The sequence below is a fragment of the Salvelinus sp. IW2-2015 genome, linkage group LG15, assembly GCF_002910315.2.
Source record: "Salvelinus sp. IW2-2015 linkage group LG15, ASM291031v2, whole genome shotgun sequence".
In the NCBI taxonomy this organism is placed as follows: domain Eukaryota; kingdom Metazoa; phylum Chordata; class Actinopteri; order Salmoniformes; family Salmonidae; genus Salvelinus; species Salvelinus sp. IW2-2015.
In genome coordinates, this window is record NC_036855.1 from 22,049,105 (window position 1) to 22,070,354 (window position 21,250).

General features: G+C 44.6%; 1 protein-coding gene across 1 annotated transcript in view; it reads right to left on the bottom strand.

Annotated features, from left to right (window-relative positions):
• The window catches only part of LOC111974795 (adhesion G protein-coupled receptor A2-like), a 60,375-nt gene that overhangs the window by 13,012 nt on the left and 26,113 nt on the right, over positions 1–21,250 (bottom strand). Inside the window, exon 3 of the mRNA XM_024002801.2 lies at positions 12,489–12,560. Coding sequence (XP_023858569.1) covers positions 12,489–12,560 — 72 coding nt within the window. The remainder of the gene's footprint in view (positions 1–12,488; positions 12,561–21,250) is intronic.

A 21,250-nucleotide genomic window follows, 5' to 3' on the forward strand; every position in this document is an offset into this window, starting at 1 on the left:
ACACTCTGACCACACAGACACACACTCTGTACCACACAGACACACACTCTGTACCACACAGACACACACTCTGTACCACATAGACACACACTCTGTACCACATAGAACACACACTGCTACCCACATAGACACCACCAATCTGTACCACACAGACACACACTCTGTACCACACACAGACACACACTCTGTACCACACACAGGACACACACTCTGTACCACACAGACACACACTCTGTACCACACAGACACACACTCTGTACCACACAGACACACACTCTGTACCACATAGACACACAGGCAGTCAAGTACTTGGGTCCTCTTAAAGGAAAACGCCAGTAATCAAGTTTTCAAGATATATAATTTTCAAAATACGATATGATGCATTTATATGATGCATTTAAAACGCAGCATCATATGATGCAAAATGCATTATCGCGTATTTATGTACTTTGAAAGTTATATGTCTTGAAAACTTGATTACTGACATGCAAAACATTTTGGGACTATATTAACAATGGACTAATGAAACAAATACCAACAGATAGTTTTGGGGTGGAGTTTTCCTTTAAGCCTCAGCACTCAGCATTCTCAGCACTCTCAGAAGATGAATCTGATGCCCAATATGTCAACAAAAGTCTTGAGATAAAATCAAGTTCCATATGCACCCACATATCTGTACTCTCCACAATCTGCCCTTTCATTCACATCTCCAGAAGGGGCAGAGCAATGTGTGCTTTAGGCCTATGAATATCAACAGTTGGGCACTCCGATACACTCTCTTATCACTGAGCTGGGGAATGTGGAGGAGAGCACCAGAGTCAACAGAGCCAGCAGCCCCAGCCCCATGCAGCCCTATGCAGGCCACACACCCAGGCAATGACTCCCCTCTGCCCTCTGAGGCAGCACTCTCCCAGGCTACGACTTCACAACTCACTGGCCCTCACACTGATGACAGCAGCTGTCAACAGAGAAGAGGAGCAGCATACACAATGTCTGAAGGAATTTCAAATGCATATCCTCAAGGTACTGTATTTCACCTTGAAACATAATGGCATGGAATTGCAGCCTTAGGTCCTCTATTAATCTGACATTTGATGGTGGGTATGTTCTTATCATTGGCATCTCAACAACAAAACCAATAAATTCTGTAGTAAATTCCCTCCCTTATATTGACTCTTCTCCACTCTCTCCCACTCCCACTTATCATCCCTTATAGTTGCAGCACAAACATATTAGAAATTAATGGAAAATCTAACTTCTGATGTGATATTCACAAGCCTCACTTCTAAATGACGTATGGCAGTAGTACCTTGGCCAGACAGCATCAACATGTTTTTTTACTGTTCAAAATAAATAACTGGTCTTCAAATTGATTTGTAACCAACATCCCTCTGAGCCCAGTGCTTTATCCCCTGCACCACGTGGCCCATATGATTGGGCCCTGATAGCATCCAACCCACTGCCAGTCTAAAAAGAGCCATTGTGTTCTTCAGCTGGGCCTGACACCAGGATCTGCCATTAAAGACTATATTTTTTTCTCCAAGTCTTCTCCCGATCAATGGGGCACATCTATTGCTGCTCTGAAGAGTCATTCCTGTCTGGGACGGGACGGGGCACAAGCACCTGGGGCCCAGGCAGGAAAGGAGAGGAGGGGAGATGAGAGGAGGAGAGAGGAGCGACGTGCTCGCAGGGCAGAAAGAGGGTTATAATTAAGACGACTGCTGTATAGCGCTCCAGACTGTTGAGTTCTCCATTATCAGGCACACAGTGGCAGGGGAGGGAGTTCTCCATTATCAGGCCCACAGTGGCAGGGGATGGAGTGCTCCATTATCAGGCCCACAGTGGCAGGGGAGGGAGTGCTCCATTGACATTGTTCAGACCATAGCCCTGGGGAATGCTGTGAGAAGGACTGAAGCCAGGGAACGGCCACTTATTATCGCCAGACTGGAATCAAGAATTTCCTGTTTCACTCGATTAGGGACAGGTTTTTTATAAGTAGAGAGAAAGGACATTCCATTTCCCATGTTCTATACTGTACCTAGCTGCGATGCACAACACAGTTCACACAATCAAAAACCACGGTATGAAACAAGCGTTTGTTTGGGTGTGCGGAGTGAGACAGAGAGAAAAAAGAGAAATGGACTGAATGGTTAACTGGCACCAGAGGTCAGTGGAGACCATTTTTGTGCCGCGTGTCATTTCCTGTCTCGTTGGTGTCTCCAGAACAGAGGCCCTTGCTCGTTTATTTTTACAGTTTCTCTTTTTTTTTACGAGCTGCTTTTCCCCTGTAGGGAGGGGCAGGTGGGGATGTGGGGTTGAGGGGTTGAGGGGTTCGGCATTGAGTAGAATCGGCCCCCTATACCCCCCCACTCCTCAACACACTTGCTCACAATGGGGGCTCTGTAACACAGCCCCCAAAACCTACTGCTGCCTTCCCCCCAAAACAGGAAACCAGGATCTGCCGAGGTCTTGTTTTTCTACTAATTTCCTGCTTTCCTGCCCCTTCCACAGATTATTTTCTTTAAAAAAAATTCTGGTTCCCCTCAGATTGGATCTCTAATCTACGTCAGCTCGTGTGCATCTGGAAACCACTTGCTTTAGCCCTGTCGGTTGATTCTCCATTCCAGAGCTACAGTTATTAACCACTGCATGCAGCCTATTCTTTCATAGCAATAATGAGCAATAATGACCTAATAATAATGATAAATTAGAAACTAGCCAATCATTACTCTGGAAAATTCAATCAAAAGAGGCCACACTGTCACGTTCTGACCTTAGTTTTGTTGTTATGTCTTTGTTTTAGTATGTCAGGGCGTGAGTTGGGTGGGTAGTCTATGTTCCTTTTTCTATGTTATTCTGTTTCTATGTGTTTGGCCTAATATGGTTCTCAATCAGAGGCAGGTGTCAGTCGTTGTCTCTGATTGGGAGCCATATTTAGGTAGCCTGTTTGTCATTGTGTGTTGTGGGTGATTGTTCCTGTGTCTGTGTTTTTCCACACGGGACTGTTTCGTTTTCGTTCGTTCACTTTGTTGTTTTTGTGTCAGTGTTCTATTTCTTTATTAAAATATGGACACTTACCACGCTGCGCATTGGTCCTCCGATCCTTCCTACTACTCCTCCTCAGAAGAGGAGGAGGACGAGCGTTACACACACACACAACCCTCAGTTAGAAATACCATTAAAAAACATCCAGGTGATTTAAAATCCTCATGGTAAATAGTGCTTCACCTGAAGGTACATATGGGCACATCTGATGTTGGGTGCAACTAAGAAGGAGCCTCTTCCAACCCTGGGTAATTTCAACCATGTCATGCCACAGAGCTCTAGAGTGAACTGTCCTGAAGGAAAATGGCCACAGCTCTGGCCAAGACTGGCACTAATTTAAACTGTGGTACCAACTGCACGCTAGTTGGGGAAAGGATGAAAGGACTGAAATAGTCATGTTATACTTTTATTTGAAGTGTAACATTTCCTAGGTTGATTATATGTTTCCACAGTCTGCTGCTAGGGGTACTGGAGATGATTCTGCCAAGGAAAACTCTGGAACCATGGACTTACTGTCTCCAACTCTGAGTTCTGGAAGGAACAGGGCTAGATGACAAAAAGGAGGTGATGCCCACTTTGGCTGTTTTCTTGATTGCAATTAGTATGCATGAGGTCCTGGTAGCAACACTGTTATACACAACTTCAACCAGGAAAGACTCAGGAATTGACCACAATTCACTTTACGTCACCAATGTAGAGCCCATTCATGTTTAATGCAAGGGTGATTTAATTTGCTGTTTGTTCATGAACAACTGTCCCTCTGTGTAGAACTATCATAACAGTATGGAGATATTCGTCCTAAAAACCAGCCAGCTCATATTCTATAGTTTTCAACAGTAAATGATCAGAAGCCCCCCCCCCACCCTAAAAAAAGATAATGAAAGTGTGTAGTCATCGATAAATGTAATTTTTAAAAAGCAGACAAAAACTCAAAGCCCAGCCAATAGGTCCACCTCCTCTATCTCTCTTCCAATGAGTGCATACAGTAGTTTGGAAATCACTCCATTTCAGGTTGGGGAGTGGGCCAATCTCTCCAGCGACTGGCCAACAATGCTGTTCATGCAAAATATCATGAAAAGAGGGCATATCAATGGGCGATGTGTGATAATGCATCCAGTGGGCGGAACTATTCAGCGATGAGAGGAGTAGTGAGAGAAAGGGGGGGTGGGACCGTCCGGGTAGATGGCAAGAGGAAAGCAGAAAAGGAGTTGAGAATGGAAGTGGGGGGAAGGGAAGGGCAAACCTAGAACTTGAAGGAAAAAGCCAGTTGAAAATCATGTCAGGTTTGGCTGCAATGTGCATTTCAAGACACTGGTATATAAGGTTCTGTTTTAGTAAAATGAGCTTATGAGAGGGCTTTTGCTCGCCATTTCAATAAACTCGCCTAGAAGCGCACGATTAGGTTAAGCTTGCAATACAAACACTCCCCGTTTCGCTTCGTTTTATTTCTCCCAGACGCAATCTTGGAGGTCTATCAACTCCAACAGCCGCCCCCCCTTCTGTTTCCACTCTGCTAGCACGCTTAACCGCTTCTTACTCAACGCCCTCATGTCAACATAACACTCATTAAGTGACCGAACCGGTTGCCCTCACAGGGGCATTCAATAACCGTATGGAGGAGAAATGTAGCAACAACGCTCATCTTGTTTGGATAGTGCGAAATGAGAGGTCCCAATGTCCAGCCGTCTCTAGCTGCTCCAGCCAGGAGTTCAGGTTGTTTGGGGAGGACAGATTAAATTGAGCGTTCCTGGTGCAGCCTGGATATGGACTCTGCTCTGTTGTTGTCCAGAGGGGTTTAGAGGGCAGGGCTCCTGGCCACGGCCAGCAGCCACCCACTGGATTTACATAGCAAAAGCAGAGCCCACCTCTGCACTGCTCCCACTCATCAAGGTCATTTGCTTAGGCCTTTGTGGAAATAATGCTCACCTCCCCCCACTAAAGAAAACAACTTTATATACTGAACAAAAATATAAATAACAACATGAAACAATTTCTAAGATTTTAATGAGTTACAGTTCATATAAGGAAATCAGTCAATTGAAATAAATTCATTAGCCCTAATCTATGGATATCACATTACTGGGAATAGATAATACGCATCTGTTGTCACAGATACCTATAAAAAAGGTAGGGGCGTGGATGCAGAAAAGCAGTCAGTACCGCTGGTGTGACCACCATTTGCTCATAGCAGTGCAACACATCTCCTTCGCATAGAGTTGATCAGGCTGTTGATTGTGACCTGTGGAATGTTATCCCACTCCTCTTCCAATGGCTGTGGCGAAGTTTAATGGATATAACCGGGAATTGGAACACGCTGTCGTACAACGTTGATCCAGAGCATCCCCAAACATAGTCAATGTCTGGTGAGTATGCAAACCATGGAAGAACTGGGACTTTCAGCTTCACGAATTGTGTACAGATCCTTGCGAGCATGGGGTTGTGGCATTACCCATGCTTGAAGCATGACCTGATGGAGGCGGATGAATGGCACAATAATGGGCCTCAGGAACTCGTCACGGTATACAGTGGGGCAAAAAAGTATTTAGTCAGCCACCAATTGTGCAAGTTCTCCCACTTAAAAAGATGAGAGAGGCCTGTATTTTTCATATAGGTACACTTCAACTATGACAGACAAATGAGAAACGAAATCCAGAAATCCACATTGTAGGATTTATAATGAATATATTTTGCAAATTATGGTGGAAAATAAGTATTTGGTCAATAACAAAAGTTTATCTCAATACTTTGTTATATACCCTTTGTTGGCAATGACAGAGGTCAAACGTTTTCTGTAAGTCTTCACAAGGTTTCACACATTGTTGCTGGTATTTTGGCCCATTCCTCCATGCAGATCTCCTCTAGAGCAGTGATGTTTTGGGGCTGTTGCTGGGCAACACGGACTTTCAACTCCCTCCAAGATTTCTATGGGGTTGAGATCTGGAGCCTGGCTAGGCCACTCCAGGACCTTGAAATGCTTCTTACGAAGCCACTCCTTCGTTGCCCGGGCGGTGTGTTTGGGATCATTGTCATGCTGAAAGACCAGCCACGTTTCATCTTCAATGCCTTGCTGATGGAAGGAGGTTTACTCAAAATCTCAGCGATACATGGCCCATTCATTCTTTCCTTTACACGGATCAGTCGTCCTGGTCCTTTGCAGAAAAACAGCCCCAAAGCATGATGTTTCCACCCCCATGCTTCACAGTAGGTATGGTGTTCTTTGGATGCAACTCAGCATTCTTTGTCCTCCAAACTCGACGAGTTGAGTTTTTACCAAAAAGTTATATTTTGGTTTCATCTGACCATATGACATTCTCCCAATCTTCTTCTGAGTCATCCAAATGCTCTCTAGCAAACTTCAGACGGGCCTGGACATGTACTGGCTTAAGCAGGGGGACACGTCTGGCAATGCAGGATTTGAGTCGCGGCGTAGTGTGTTACTGATGGTAGGCTTTATTACTTTGGTCCAGCTCTCTACAGGTCATTCACTAGGTCCCCCATGTGGTTCTGGGATTTTTGCTCACCGTTCTTGTGATCATTTTGACCCCACGGGTGAGCATCTTGCGTGGAGCCCCAGATCGAGGGAGATTATCAGTGGTCTTGTATGTCTTCCATTCCTATATTGCTCCCACAGTTGATTTCTTCAAACCAAGCTGCTTACCTATTGCAGATTCAGTCTTCCAGCCTGGTGCAGGTCTACAATTTTGTTTCTGGTGTCCTTTGACAGCTCTTTGGTCTTGGCCATAGTGGAGTTTGGAGTGTGACTGTTTGAGGTTGTGGACAGGTGTCTTTTATACTGATACAAGTTCAAACAGGTGCCATTAATACAGGTAACGAGTGAGGACAGAGGAGCCTCTTAAAGAAGAAGTTACAGGTCTGTGAGAGCCAGAATCTTGCTTGTTTGTAGGTGACCAAAGACTTATTTTCCCACCATAATTTGCAAATGAATTCATAAATATCCTACAATGTGATTTTCTGGATTTTTTTTTCTCATTTTGTCTGTCATAGTTGAAGTGTACCTATGATGAAAATTACAGGCCTCTCTCATCTTTTTAAGTGGGAGAACTTGCACAATTGGTGGCTGACTAAATACTTTTTTGCCCCACTGTATCTGTGTATTCAAATTGCCATCGATAAAATGCAGTTGTGTTTGTTGTCCGTAGCTTATGCCTGCCCATACCATAACCCCACTGCCACCATGGGGCACTCTGTTCACAACGTTGACATTAGCAAATCACTCACCCACACAACGCCATACACATGGTCTGTGGTTGTGAGGTCGGTTGGGATTACTGCCAAAACTCTCTAAAACAATATTGGAGGTGGCTTATGGTAGAGAAATGAACATTCAATATCTGGCAACAGCTCTGGTGGACATTCTTGCCAATTACATGCTCCATCAAAACTTGAGACATCTGTGGCATTGTGTTGTGTAACATAACTGCACATTTTAGAGTGGCCTTTTATTGTCCCCAGGACAAGGTGCACCTGAGTAATGATCACGCTGTTTATTCAGCTTCTTGATATACCACACCTGTCAGGTGGATGGATTGTCTTGGCAAAGGAGAAATGCTTACTAACAAGGATGTAAACACATTTGTGCACAACATTTGAGGGAAATAACCTTTTTGTGCATCAGGAACATTTCTGGGATCTTTTATTTCAGCTTATGAAACATGGGACAAACACTTAACATGTTGGGTTTATATTGTTGTTCAGTATATAAGGGAAACCGCTGGTGCACTCACTCTCTTTTACCAACAGCCTTCATACTATCTTTAGCCATCTCGTCTCCTCCCCTGCATCGTATGGTAAAATTGTTTAAGTTGGCCTAGTTCCTAACCCTAACTTCTCAGAATGGCAGAGACGATTTCAAGGTCTGTTTCAGCAGGGCTCAAGCACAGCTTGAGAAGTTCCTGCCTCTACTTTACATAACTGATGTTATCGGGGTAAATATGAATGAATAGGACACAGTATTTCAGAGACACAGTAGACTTATTTCAATGTTATCAAGGACTTTAACCCTCTGCCAAACTCTCCCTCTCCACATCTGCAAATTCCCATGCCTTTCTTGACTTATGATGACCAGGAGTTTCAATGCAAAAGTCCCCTCATTCTTAGCCTTCTATATACATCACAAACAGTGTGTATTTCCTGTTCTTAGCTGAAGTTGCTTTAACTATGCAGGAAGTGAAGGGAAAAGGAGGCAAAACAGGCCTACTGCAAACCAAACATGTCTTACACACAAACCATCCATATATTTATATGTACATATTCTTATTCATTCCTTTACACTTGTGTGTATAAGGTAGTTGTTGTGAAATTGTTGGATTACTTGTTAGATATTACTGCACGGTCGGAACTAGAAGCACAAGCATTTCGCTACACTCGCATTAACATCTGCTAACCATGTGTATGTGACCAATAACATTAGATTTGATTTGATTTGAACCATGGTTAGAATAGCTATAAATGGCTATGAAGGAAATGTATAGGTTCCGGAAGAATCACGTCCAAAGGTGAGGTTTTTTGGACATCTTTCAAGTGTGTGAACTGGCCCCATCCTGCTTGGCAGACCCAATCCCATGCAGCTAACTTAGCTCTTCCTTACCTGTCCACCACAGTGCTCCTGCTCCTTCACCTATCCACTCTATCTCCCTCTGTTCTCCCTCTCCACTTCTGTGCTCCATCTCTCCCTGTAGGGTGAGCAGCCTGGTAATGAGGGACCCTTATGCCCTGGCTGTCCTGTGTCCCATGGTGCAGTGGGGCCCGGTTGGACAGGAGCCAGACCCCCTCTCTGCTCATTATTCTCATTACCTCGCCTCAAATCAGTGCAGGACAGGCCACTGGGATCTGTCCACAACTCATAAAGGTCCCTGCTCGTTAGTGGACCAGCCTTGTTAGGGCCTGCGTCAGCTCCCATTAGAGAGGGTGTGCTGCGAGGAGGTGGAGGTACCAGGAAAGGTGTGTGAGAATGTGTGTGTGAGGGTGTATGTATGTGTGTATGTGTGTACACTAGAACGCTAAGTGTCGTACACTGCAACGCTGAAGATGTCCTGTAAAGAGGGCAAAACAAACATAGCTAAATTGCTCTCTGCTCTTGGGTGGCATGACAGTTTACGAAGGCAACAGCGGCTTTGAGGAGGTTTAGCCCAATGAAAGGGCTAACTGTGTGGAGGAATCCACAGTGTGGCCTGCTCTGCTCTGGTTGGAGGAGGGGGTTCCTGTCCTGTAGCTGTGCTTTTATACTTATAACAGCAAAGCTCTGATTATACTCAGCTCTGCCTCTGCTTGGACTACTGTTTCAAACATGGCTGAGTAGGCTGAGAGGGACAGCATTTCTGTTTAGACATCTACTTCTTACAATTATGCATGGAGGAGTTTGGGATGCCCATAATAGGACACACACACAGACAGACATTGAAGTTGAGACTGAGATCCACTGAAAGTGTGGGTGCAGTTGACTGTCTGGTTGCCCTCCTGACTTTGGGGAGGGGTTGCTGTGGTGTTATTCCCTGGTGTGTGTTCAGCCGGCCCTTGTGGGCTCCTAGCTACCACATACAATTCTGAGAACCATATGTTTCTTAGAGATTGGTGACAGCGTGGTTATCCTATGGTTATTTTTCATACAACCTTCCCACAACGTTCTGGGAATGGTGTAGGATACCCAGCTAGCACAAACAAATCTTAGCTGTTATGTTTCTGAGGTGGGAATTTCAGTACTTCAGCATAACATTTCCTACAGGTTTCTTCATGGTTCTATATAAAGTAATGTTCTCAAATCGTTCAGAGAATGTTAAGAAACAACGTTCTTCTGTTGGAATTTCAGTACTTCAACATAACGTTTTCTGCAGGTTTAATCATGGTTCTGTTTGAAGTCATTATCTCAGAACATTAAGAGAACTTTCAATAGTAAACACAAGAAAACATCAGTACCGTTCAAAGAACATTTTAAGAACGTTATTTTTTTAACATATCCATTCCATTCTCAGGATCAACAAAACTATCCTCTATCTGTTAAGTATGTTAAGGTGTGTTAACCACACCCACTAATTGGCTACATCTGATTTTAATGAGTGCTTGTTTCAATTTAGATGGGGTCTGGTTGAATGGACTAAAATGAACAGCTTTGTATGAGTTCCAAAAAAAATGCATGCTAGCTCCATCCTGGTGGCGCAGTGGACTCATTCCATGGCTAGAGAACATAAGATCATAGGTTTGAATCTCAGTGACACAATAAATAAGAAATGTGTTTGCATGGTTAATGCCTAAGCAAAGGAATTTCCATGTGTCCTATCTGTGCTTAGAGTTCAAAACAGTTGAGCTAACAGCTTTATTCAAAGTCTTATTGAAACATGTTCTCAGAACGTTAATTAAACCTCCCAGGAAAACTTTCAGGGAACCATAGTAAAATGTTCTCAGAACCTGCCTCCAACCTAAAACGCAGAACAGAGAAAATGTTAACTTCTGTGCTCAGAACATTTTACCGTTCAGGAAACGTATGGCTTTGTTCCCAGGACCAATGGGAAAACATAAACGTACGTTCCTACAACTTCCAAGGAACCAAATGTGCTAGCTGGGCTGGCTTCTACAGCACTGACCACATATATGAGTAACTGCTCGCCACTGGACCAAATGACAAGCACATGTCGACAACAGGCTGGAAATAATGAGAAAGACCTGAACGGTGACCAAGCTAGAGGCAAAACAAAACAACATAGCAACTCGCAGGGGGAGCAGCACAGTAGGTGGACAAAAAGCTAAATGAATCTTGCAGTTGTGGTTTTTTACTTCACATCTATCCAACTTTGCCCAGTTTGATTTTTATTATATCAAGTTGGTATATTTTAATATGAAAATAGTTGTTTTCCCATGAGCTCATTTTTTATTGTAAGTCGTGAAATGCTCAATTACAAAGTGTGGAGCACAAGATGAGTGAGCAGACCTCCAGTGCAGTGTGTCAGAGGGCTGGTGGAGGTCTGAGGTCTGAGCAGAGGAGTGAAATGAGCCCTGTGTGATTTACAACATGTGTGTGTGTGTGTGTGTGTGTGTGTGTGTGTAGTGTGTGTGTGGTGTGTGGTGATGTTGTGTGTGTGTGTGTGTGTGTGTGTGTGCGGGGGGTTCTTGTTCTGTGTCTCTCTCACTAGGTCAGAGTTTTAGCACTGCAAGCCTGCTCCACCCCTACCTCCTACTAGTTTTACCACTGTCCCAGGTACACTAGCCTGCTAGTGGGCAAGCTCAGGTTACCCACCCCACAAACCCCATGGCATTCTGGGGGGCCTTGTCTGCACTTGCAAAAACAAGTAATACCATCTCATTTTACATCAAACAAACAATTCTGCCCAAGCCTCTAGTTTGCCAAAGCCCCATACCACTAATCAAATCTCAGCTACACCCGATCTAACAATACAGGTCATAAAGATGATCAAACTAAGACTGAATAGATGAGGCTCTAACTTTGATTAGTAGAGAGAGTAAGAAGAAGGTAAGAACACTGTCACACAGGAGTGTTCTAGTCCGGTTTAGCTCACATAAGAGGGTCAAGCAGTTTCAGCAGATTTTGCTCTTTTTTCAGACCTGTCATGTCTGTGTTGAGCTCCAATAGGTAGGTACTAACAAGCTAACAACTGCAGCAAATTACCATATTTGTCTTTCTTCCAACATTTTGGAAAAGCTTGTTCACTTCATTGGTGGCAGCTCAGAGACGCATGTGGAACTAATATCGCTTAAGCACCATCTCCCCCCCACCCCTCCCCCAAAACTGCTGCCTCCTAGACATACACAGGCAAGAGTTGGCCCCATTCCATATTGTACAGTACAACACTGGAAGACCACTGTCGACTATCCTTTTGTTGACGCAACGTAAAACTCCCTTCCTCAGTATCACTCAGCATTTATATTTGTGTTCTTATGTTTACAACAGCAGGGACAGTTTGTGCCACTGATGAAAAACAAATCGTCAGAGGACTCAAATGTCAACCAATAGGAAACAGCCAGTGGACCAGCTAGGCAGTGGGACCCTACATCCACAGGTTAGAGCCAGCCAGCCAGCCAGCTGCCTGCCTCAATCTAAGCTACAGGCAGTGCAGGCAGCGCCAACAGCCTCCTCCTCCCATGGAATCCTCTTATCTTGTCCTGTAGAGCAGGGCTTCTCTGATAATGACGAATGGTGGGGTAATTATGTGATCTCTTCCACATAACTCTGTGATAACCACACTGAGTGTTTCATCCTCCCTGCTGGAAGCCAGCCCACTGGATAGCAGAGCTGCGAGAAGCACAGATCTCCCTGATACCCTGTCTCTGTGGGATTGTGGGCTCCACAACACAGGGCCATATGGGCTACAAGCACCCAACCTGTTGGTGTTAAACCTGCCAATGTTAAACCTATGAGTGAGAACCCAGGACAGACTCATTCAGATTTAGTGAAAATCACAAGCGTTACTCACAGTTTCTCCAGGGCATAGAGTCCAACAAAGGATCCATTTCTCAGAACCCTGATGCGATTGTTGCTCAAAATTCTGTTAAAAAAAGGAGCAAACCAAGATATCATTAGTATTGTGCTTCAACAAAACATTAAAAATCACAAAGACACACGTTCATCTCATACTTAGCCTACCTGAGTTTTATTAGTCAGACCCATATAGAATATGAAAGGAGAAAGGGCAATATCAGAGAAAGAGACGACCAACAACTCAATTGCCCAGAAAATGGGTTTCAGACAAAAGTTTGACTCCTCTAAGAGGGTCAGAATCTTCATGAGAGGATAAATAAACTGCACGAGCAGAAGTCAGACGTGACCACCTTGGCCAGAGACATTACACAAAGCTGTTTCCAATTCATTCTAAAGACCAAATAGGAGACAGAGATTGGGATTGGGGGTGGGGGGAAGAAAGCTTGTGATAATCATCCTGGATACATTTTTTACATCATAAGCCAACGGCGTTCACATCAAAGGAAAGTCCGCACTCGTCATGACAATTACCCTTTTCCCTATCGGCAAATAATTTGGCTTATAGGGCCCTTATCAGACAAGAGTGCGAGGGGCTTTCTAGGACCAGCCTGCACTGAGCAGAGCAGAAGATCTGCTTTGTCTCAAGGGGCATCATAGGAAACTGTATTTACAGTGATCAGCCAGCCTATACGGACCAGCTCAGATGGACAGAGAGGCTACACCACAACAGAGCCCGCCAGCCTAGCCCCAGACACAGCCAGGCCTTCACAGGGTCCACTGTGACATTCCCTATCGGTGTAACCTGCTCCGGAGACACAGTCCCTGGTCCTGAAGCCTGTACCCCTACTACCCTACAAACCCCTGTGTCGTGGGTCCTGTCAGGTTGGTTGTGTGTCATGGGTCCTGTCAGGTCAGCTGTGTGTCTGCAACACCATGTCTTTGTGATTCTGGCCCCTCGGTGGGGTAGCAGGGTACAGCAGGGGCCCGGCTCAGGCGACAGCCCCCATCATTAACACGCCCCCCAGCCTCACGCCGCCTTCTCCCCGTTCCCCGGGGCACTTAATGGGCTGTTTGTGAGATGAAGTGTGTTTTTAATCGAAGCTGAGGAACAGAACCGAGCGGAGCACGGGTGTGTGTGTGTGTCTTTAAAAGAGGGAGCTGACTGCCTTTCTTGCCACATTAATAAAAATACAACCGTCAGCCCTCACCTCCTCATCTTTTAGTTCACTTAATGAGCAGATGTAATTAGCAGCACCAACCGGTCACTTTTCCAACTAAGGGGTTGATAATGAATACATTGGTCATTAGTCACTAAATCAGCACTGTAAGAAATTAACTATATATTTGGTAGTAATATACCTGCAAAGTGACTAAAGCTATCTATCCGTCTACTTGAATTATATAATGTTTTCCTTCCTTTTTTGCTGAACAAAATTATATTCAAATCCATATGCAAATAACAATGAGCAGAAAATGCAGACTCTTGTGTATTGTGGTCGTCCTAGGGCGTAAACTGAATTTGAACCTGTGACTCCCAGTCCTAACGTCTCATGCGTCAGTTAGACACAGTATCTGTCATATAACTTGATGCAGGCCTGAGATGAAAGCTACAGAAGATCCGGAACTGCCTGAATAATTCAATACAGATAGCAGAGGAGAAAGTAACGTCTGGCAAAACAACAAGCCATTTAATTCAACACAGACAGTGTGTGTGTTCATGTTCATCTTTTTGCGCAGGTTCGCTTTTTTCATCATGAATCTTGTTCTGAAAGCAGCTCTGCACTAGTGGGCACAGCCACAAAGTCATAAAATCAGATTTTACACCTAACCCTAACCTTAACCACTGTGCTAACCATAATGCCTCACCCTAACCTTAAATTACATTTTTGTAATCAATATTTCTACTACCGCATGGCAAGTGGTACCGGAGCACCAAGTCTAGGACCAAAAGGCTTCTCAACAGCTTTTACCCCCAAGCCATCCTGAACAGGTAATCAAATGGCTACCCGGACTATTTGCATTGTGTGCCCCCCCCCAACCCCTCTTTTACACTGCTGCTACTCTCTGTTTATCATATATGCATAGTCACTTTAACTATACATTCATGTACATACTACCTCAATTAGCCCAACTAACTGGTGCCCCCGCACTTTGGCTACCCGGACTATCTGCATTGTGTCCCGCCACTCACCGCCCGCCAACCCCTCTTTTACGCTACTGCTACTCTCTGTTTATCATATATGCATAGTTACTTTAACCATACCTACATGTACATACTGTATATAGCCTCGCTACTGTATATAGCTTCGCTACTGTTATTATTCAGTCTTTTCGCTGTTGTTTTTATTTCTTTACATATCTATTGTTCACCTAATAACTATTTTTTACTTAACAATTGCACTGTTGCACATTTCACTGTAAGGTCTACACCTGTTGTATTCGGCGCACGTGACAAATACACTTTGATTTGATTTGTACAATATAGCCAATTTTGACTTTGCAGCTGGCCTATCTAAGGGGAAATCACTCAGTTCTCCCTCCAGGGCAAGACTCATGATAAACATCAACCTGCTCTTTTTGCGTGATTGTGTACAGTAAGTGTGTTGTGTGAGAGAGAAAAGTGAGACAATCAGCTCAGAATCTAAAACTATTAGTCTCAAGCGCATCCATTTGAACAGAAAATAATGAAACCTATTGTCTACGTTGCACAGAAGAACTGGAAAGCTCACTTCAGGAAATACACAAACATGATAAAGTAAAGCACATTGAACCCACTGTTTGGAAACATAAGATGTTCATTTCCAAGAAAACAAAAGGGTTGGCGATTCAGGACATTAGCATGTCATTTTCCTATTCTAGTACACCCATGTGTCTCTGATGTCTGTAGCAGAGTGCACATTGCTCTTTCACATGATCAACACAAACAATAAAGAGTAGGACTCTGAGAAAGAGCGAAGGTGAGACAGAGCTCTGTAAACAGCCTGAAATAGGCTAGATGCTCCCTCCCATCAGGCTAAACAGGAAACCAGACAATTAGCTGTTTATTCAGGACACGGCTGACAGAGGTCAGGGGTCAGGAGGAGAGCACAGAGCAGAGCACTGTCCATGAGCAGGTGGAAGACAGGAGCGACCGGAAGAGAGAACAAGCAAGGGATATGAGAAACCTAAACTCCTACATCAGAGTACACAAAGGCTGTATAGAGAATTTGTGTATTTTCAGAAGCACTGGAGATGAGCGAAGTCTGAGCTTAATTGAAAAAGCATGGATCACATACAGCATTCATCACTGAAGTGAAGAGAAGGAGGGGAACACTACTGCTCACCCTCAAATTGATAGAGTGGCCTGTGTTGTTTGAATGGCCTGCTGCGTCTCCACACTGACTGCCCCCTTGACAGATGGCACATTGAGTTAGTCTGCCTCCAAATACAATTGCAGCTCTATGGTGCACAATATGAAAAGTGCACTAACTCAATCCAGGCGACCTCTAAGGTACAGCAGAGCTGCATTAGCCTCCTCATTAATTTAGCRCTTTCAGACCAGTGGCTTATCAGAGATCAGAGCCAGTAATATAATCTATATCAGCTGTGTGTAAAACCAGGGTTGCGGGTCAGCATGGGGGGACACACAAAGACACTTCATCTAAGGCCATTCAGTGAAAATCAAACACTAGCAGGGCCAATGATAAGAGCCAGGTCATCCAAGATGATTCAGCTGTTGGAGCAGTAGGCATGTTGTTAATAGAGGCTGAGTGTCTACAGGTTAATGGCCTTAACCCCGATCACAGCTCTGGTCAGGTGCACATACTCCTCTCATCTCCTCTCGTTTCTCTCCTAATAGGGATACAGTATCATGCTGTGATTACTCAACCGGATACATTCACCTCTGAGAGATGGAGAGTATACTGTAAAACCAGAAAGACAATAGAAACTGCTGGTAGCCTATCACTCTTGGTGCACGGCTGGGACAGTAAGTCAGGGAGATGCACACTGACTGCCAGACAAAGGGCCATGTCCCAGCAATACAAACCACAGCAACCCCTCCCTGGGCTGTGCCACTCACTTTGTTGGTTTGCTCAATTTGCTTCCTCAACCCACAAAGCCTTTGAGAGAGAGATGAGGGTATGTCAGCATGTCTCAAATTGTATTCATTCACTGATTTATTTCTGCTCCTTCCTCTCTGGGGAGAGGAGAGGATGAATGGTGACTCCAGGCCACTGTCTGTTTCAGACTGAACCTCTTCAGCTGGGTGGATCATGGATCCGATCAACTCCAACATTAGCACACACTCACACAGGTGTGAAAGAGTGGGCAGATGGAGTGTGTGTGGGAGTCTGTGTCTATTTCTGTCTCTATGTCTGTGAGTGTCTCTGTGTGTTTGTACGTGTTTGCCTCTGTGTGTCTCTGTGTCTCTGTGTGTCTCTCTGTGTATTTGTGCATGCTTGCCTACAGCTGCACTGGGTTTCAGGTCTTCCTCTGCCAGTAATCTTTTTTTAGTGAACAATCGTTGCTCTGGTGGTAATCTGAAGGCATGCTAAAGAATGTACAGTACGTACACTGTATACAGCGGAAGAGAAACCTTTCAGCTATTCAAATGACAGCTGAGGGCAGAAAAACTGGTTTAGGATGAGTCTCCAGGCTCCACTTTATAAAATCCTTCTCAAACAAGACAGGATATCCTCTCTTTCAAATCGCACATATCTGTTCCCAATAAACATTGGTGTAAAAATAAGTTTTGATTCTGCTCCACTGTCTCGCTCTCTTTCTAATCATGTCCTCATTTGGAGACCTTCTCTCTCTTCAATAACTGTGCTACCAATCTTACATTTTATCATTAGGACTTGCAATCAAATCAAACATAAAGAAAAGAAGGGTCATTACAAAGAAACAAACAAAAGCAAACAAAAGACTAACTAGATGATAGTTTGTCTTCCATGGCTTACTGCAGACGTTTGAGATGTGTAATGTATGAATGAAGAGTCCCATGTTCCCATTTCCCTGATATCCACTGCTTTCCCAAATACCCTGCCGTCTTGGAGCCTCTCTCTCCCTGTCTCCACTCCAGAGGGAACTTCTGATTTTAGTTGCTTTATCCTACGGCCGACCAAAAGTAGGATAACAGTCTTAAGGAGAGGGTTCTATTTAATAAGAATCCCTCTGCAGGCTAAACTGTACACTCTCATTAACCGTCTCTAACCTGCCAACCCAGCATCTCATTACAACAATAACATCAACAATCTCCCTCTCTATCATAACACTGATCATCTCCAGAGTCGTTCTGAAACAAGGGTGCAGGAGACAGGGGAGAGGGGAGGGGGGTTCAAAGATCAGCCATGGCTGTGGGCTGTCCTACTACACACTGTGGAGACACAGTCCAATGGAACAACATGAGGATATGAGTACAGATTAGACACTACACGCCCAACCCCACCCTGACCAAGGCAAACAAAGAGAGGTGCAGGTTCAATGTAATAAAGAGAGTCAAAACAACTGAACACGCCACTGTTTAAACACAATTTAACTTTGGATGGACCTCTTCGCTAAAGGACCACACGAGGTGAAGGACAAGAACCCCTGAAAGAGTTTGGTAAAGCGCCACAAACTCGGCACACGACACAAGGCTCTATAGCTCAGAGATTTAAAGACCAATAGCAGCCGCAATAAGACAATTATTCACTGAAAGTTTCTGAGTATCCAATTCAAACCAGTTTAATCTGCATGGTGATTTTATACTGAAAGCATCAGATTGTGTCACAGCAAAATGTAGCCATTTCATTCCAATAACCCATCGAAAGTCATTTATAAAGGAAACCGAATGAGGCTTTGAAAGAAGGAAGAAGTGACTTCATGTCTCTCAACGCTAAAACAGACACAATACACCTTTGGATACATTCTCAGTCTGGACACTTTATCTAGAATACTGTAGCTTCATGTAATTAAAAGAATATTTGAGTAATCTTTATTTAAGCATGAGTAATTCCATACTCATGCATTATTTAGATCTCAGCGTCCTGGCAATGCATATGAGAACAGTTACTGTAAAGACATGGCAGTCTATTTTTCAATAAAGACATCACAAGGTTGGAACTTGGACTGATGAAGACAGACAGATCGGGTCTGTGAATATTGCGGGTGAACCCATAATTTTATTAAAAACTCCATTACTTAACTTGGCTGTTAACAAGTTTCTCAAGATGTCTTAGTTCCAAGTGCCACGTTTAATACATCAAAAGCAATTACCAAACTCCAGCACATTACGTAGCACCTTCCAACCTCACCTCATACACATGGAATGGACTCTAACAGACAAGCCCCAGCCAAAGAGTTAGCCAAAGGCTGCCTGCCCCTCTCTCTACTGGGATAAGTGGCAATTGTCTTCAACACAAACTACTGTAAGGTGTGTGTGAGTATGTATACACACTGTACAACATGATGTTTGATCATTGGGTGGTAGAGGAACGAATCAGTGAAGTCTTTGGATGAGAGTGTGACTTTCTGAATGGTTGGGGACCATTTGAACAGCTTAGCGTCTGGTTTGCAATGACAATCCACTTTTTCTGCATTAGCCAACAAGTTATGGACCAGGAGCAGGTCTGTTTCAGAGACACACAGAGCTGGTTATAGGGTTAAGGGGTGTGTTCACTTGTTAGCGGGCTAATGAGAGAGGGAGTCTGGTCACCTGCACACACACACTTTCATTGTGACATGTCACAGTCCTCAGTCCTGCTACTAATGAAGGCCCAGACCAATTACTGCTGTAAGCTTTTAGCCACAGGAGCCCCATCTCAGCAGGAGCATGTGTGCGTGTGTGTGTGTGCGTGTGCGTGTGTGTGTGTGTGTGTGTGTGTGGTGTGTGTGTGTGTGTGTGTGTGTGTGTGTGTGTGTGTGTGTGTGCGTTCTAGCCACAGGAGCCACATCTCAGCAGGAGCATGTGTTGTGTGTGTGTGTGTGTGTGTGTGTGTTGTGTGTGTGTGTGTGTGTGTGTGTGTGTGTGTGTGTGTGGTGTGTGTGTGTGTGTGTGTGTGTGTGTGTGTGTGTGTGTGTGTGTGTGTGTGTGTGTGTGTGTGTGTGTGTGTGTGTGTGTGTGTGTGTGTGTGTAGAAGGGATCTACTTCCGGCGCCGACAGAGATGCGCGCTCGCTTCGCGTTCCTAGTAAACTATGCAGTATTTTGTTTTTTTACGTGTTATTTCTTACATTGGTACCCAGGTAATCTTAGTTTCATTACATACAGTCGGGAGGAACTACTGAATATAAGAGCAACGTGAACTCACTATCATTACGACCAGGAATATGACTCTCCCGAAGCGGATTCTGTGTTTTGCCTTCCACCCAGTACAATGGATCTGATCCCAGCCGGCGACCTAAACAACGACGCCGTAAAAAGGGCAAACGATGCGGTCTTCTGGTCAGGTTTCGGAGACGGGCACATCCGGCTCCACTCCCTAGCATACTACTCGCCAATGCCAGTCTCTTGACAACAAGGTTGATGAAATCCGAGCAAGGGTAGCATTCCAGAGAGACATCAGAGACTGTAACGTTCTTTGCTTCACGGAAACATGGCTCACTCGAGAGATGCTAACGGAGTCAGTGCAGCCACTGGTTTCTCACGCATCGCGCGACAGAAACAAACATCTTTCTGGTAAAGAGGGGCGGGGGGTATGCCTTATGATTAACGAGACGTGGTGTGATCATAACAACATACAGGAACTCAAGTCATTCTGTTCACCTGACTTAGAATTCCTCACATTCAAATGTCGACCGCATTATCTACCAAGGGAATACTCTTCGATTATAATTACAGCCGTATATATTCCCCCACAAGCAGACACATCGATGGCCCTGAACAACTTTATCTGACTCTATGTAAACTGGAAACCACACACCCTGAGGCTGCATTCATCGTAGCTGGGGATTTAACAAGGCTAATCTGAAAACAAAACTCCCTAAATTCTATCAGCATATCGATTGTGCTACCAGGGCTGGTAAAACCCTGGATCATTGTTATTCTAACTTCCGCGACGCATTAAGGCCTCCCCCGCCTCCTTCGGAAAAGCTGACCACGACTCCATTTTGTTGCTTCCAGCCTACAAACAGAAACTAAAACAAGAAGCTCCAGCGCTCAGGTCTGTTAAACGCTGGTCCGACCAATCTGATTCCACGCTTCAAGACTGCTTCGATCACGTGGATTGGGATATGTTCCCATTGCGTCCAACAACAACATTGACGAATACGCTGATTCGGTGAGCGAGTTCATTAGAAAGTGCATCGGCGACGTAATACCCAAGCAACGATTAAAACATTCCAAACCAGAAACGTGGATTGAGGGCAGCATTCGCGTGAAACTGAAAGCGCAAACCACTGCTTTCAACCAGGGCAAGGTGACCGGAAACATGACCGAATACAAACAGTGTAGCTATTCCCTCCGCAAGGCAATCAAACAAGCTAAGTGCCAGTATAGAGACAAAGTAGAGTCGCAATTCAACAGCTAAGACACAAGAGGTATGTGGCAGGGTCTACAGTCAATCACGGATTACAAAAAGAAAACCAGCCCCGTCGCGACCAGGAGTCTTGCTCCCAGACAGACTAAATAACTTTTTTGCTCGCTTTGAGGACAATACAGTGCCACTGACACGGCCTGCTACCAAAACCGCGGGCTCTCCTTCACTGCAGCCGAGGTGAGTAAAACATTAAACGGTGTTAACCCTCGCAAGGCTGCAGGCCCAGACGGCATTCCCAGCCGCGTCCTCAGAGCATGCGCA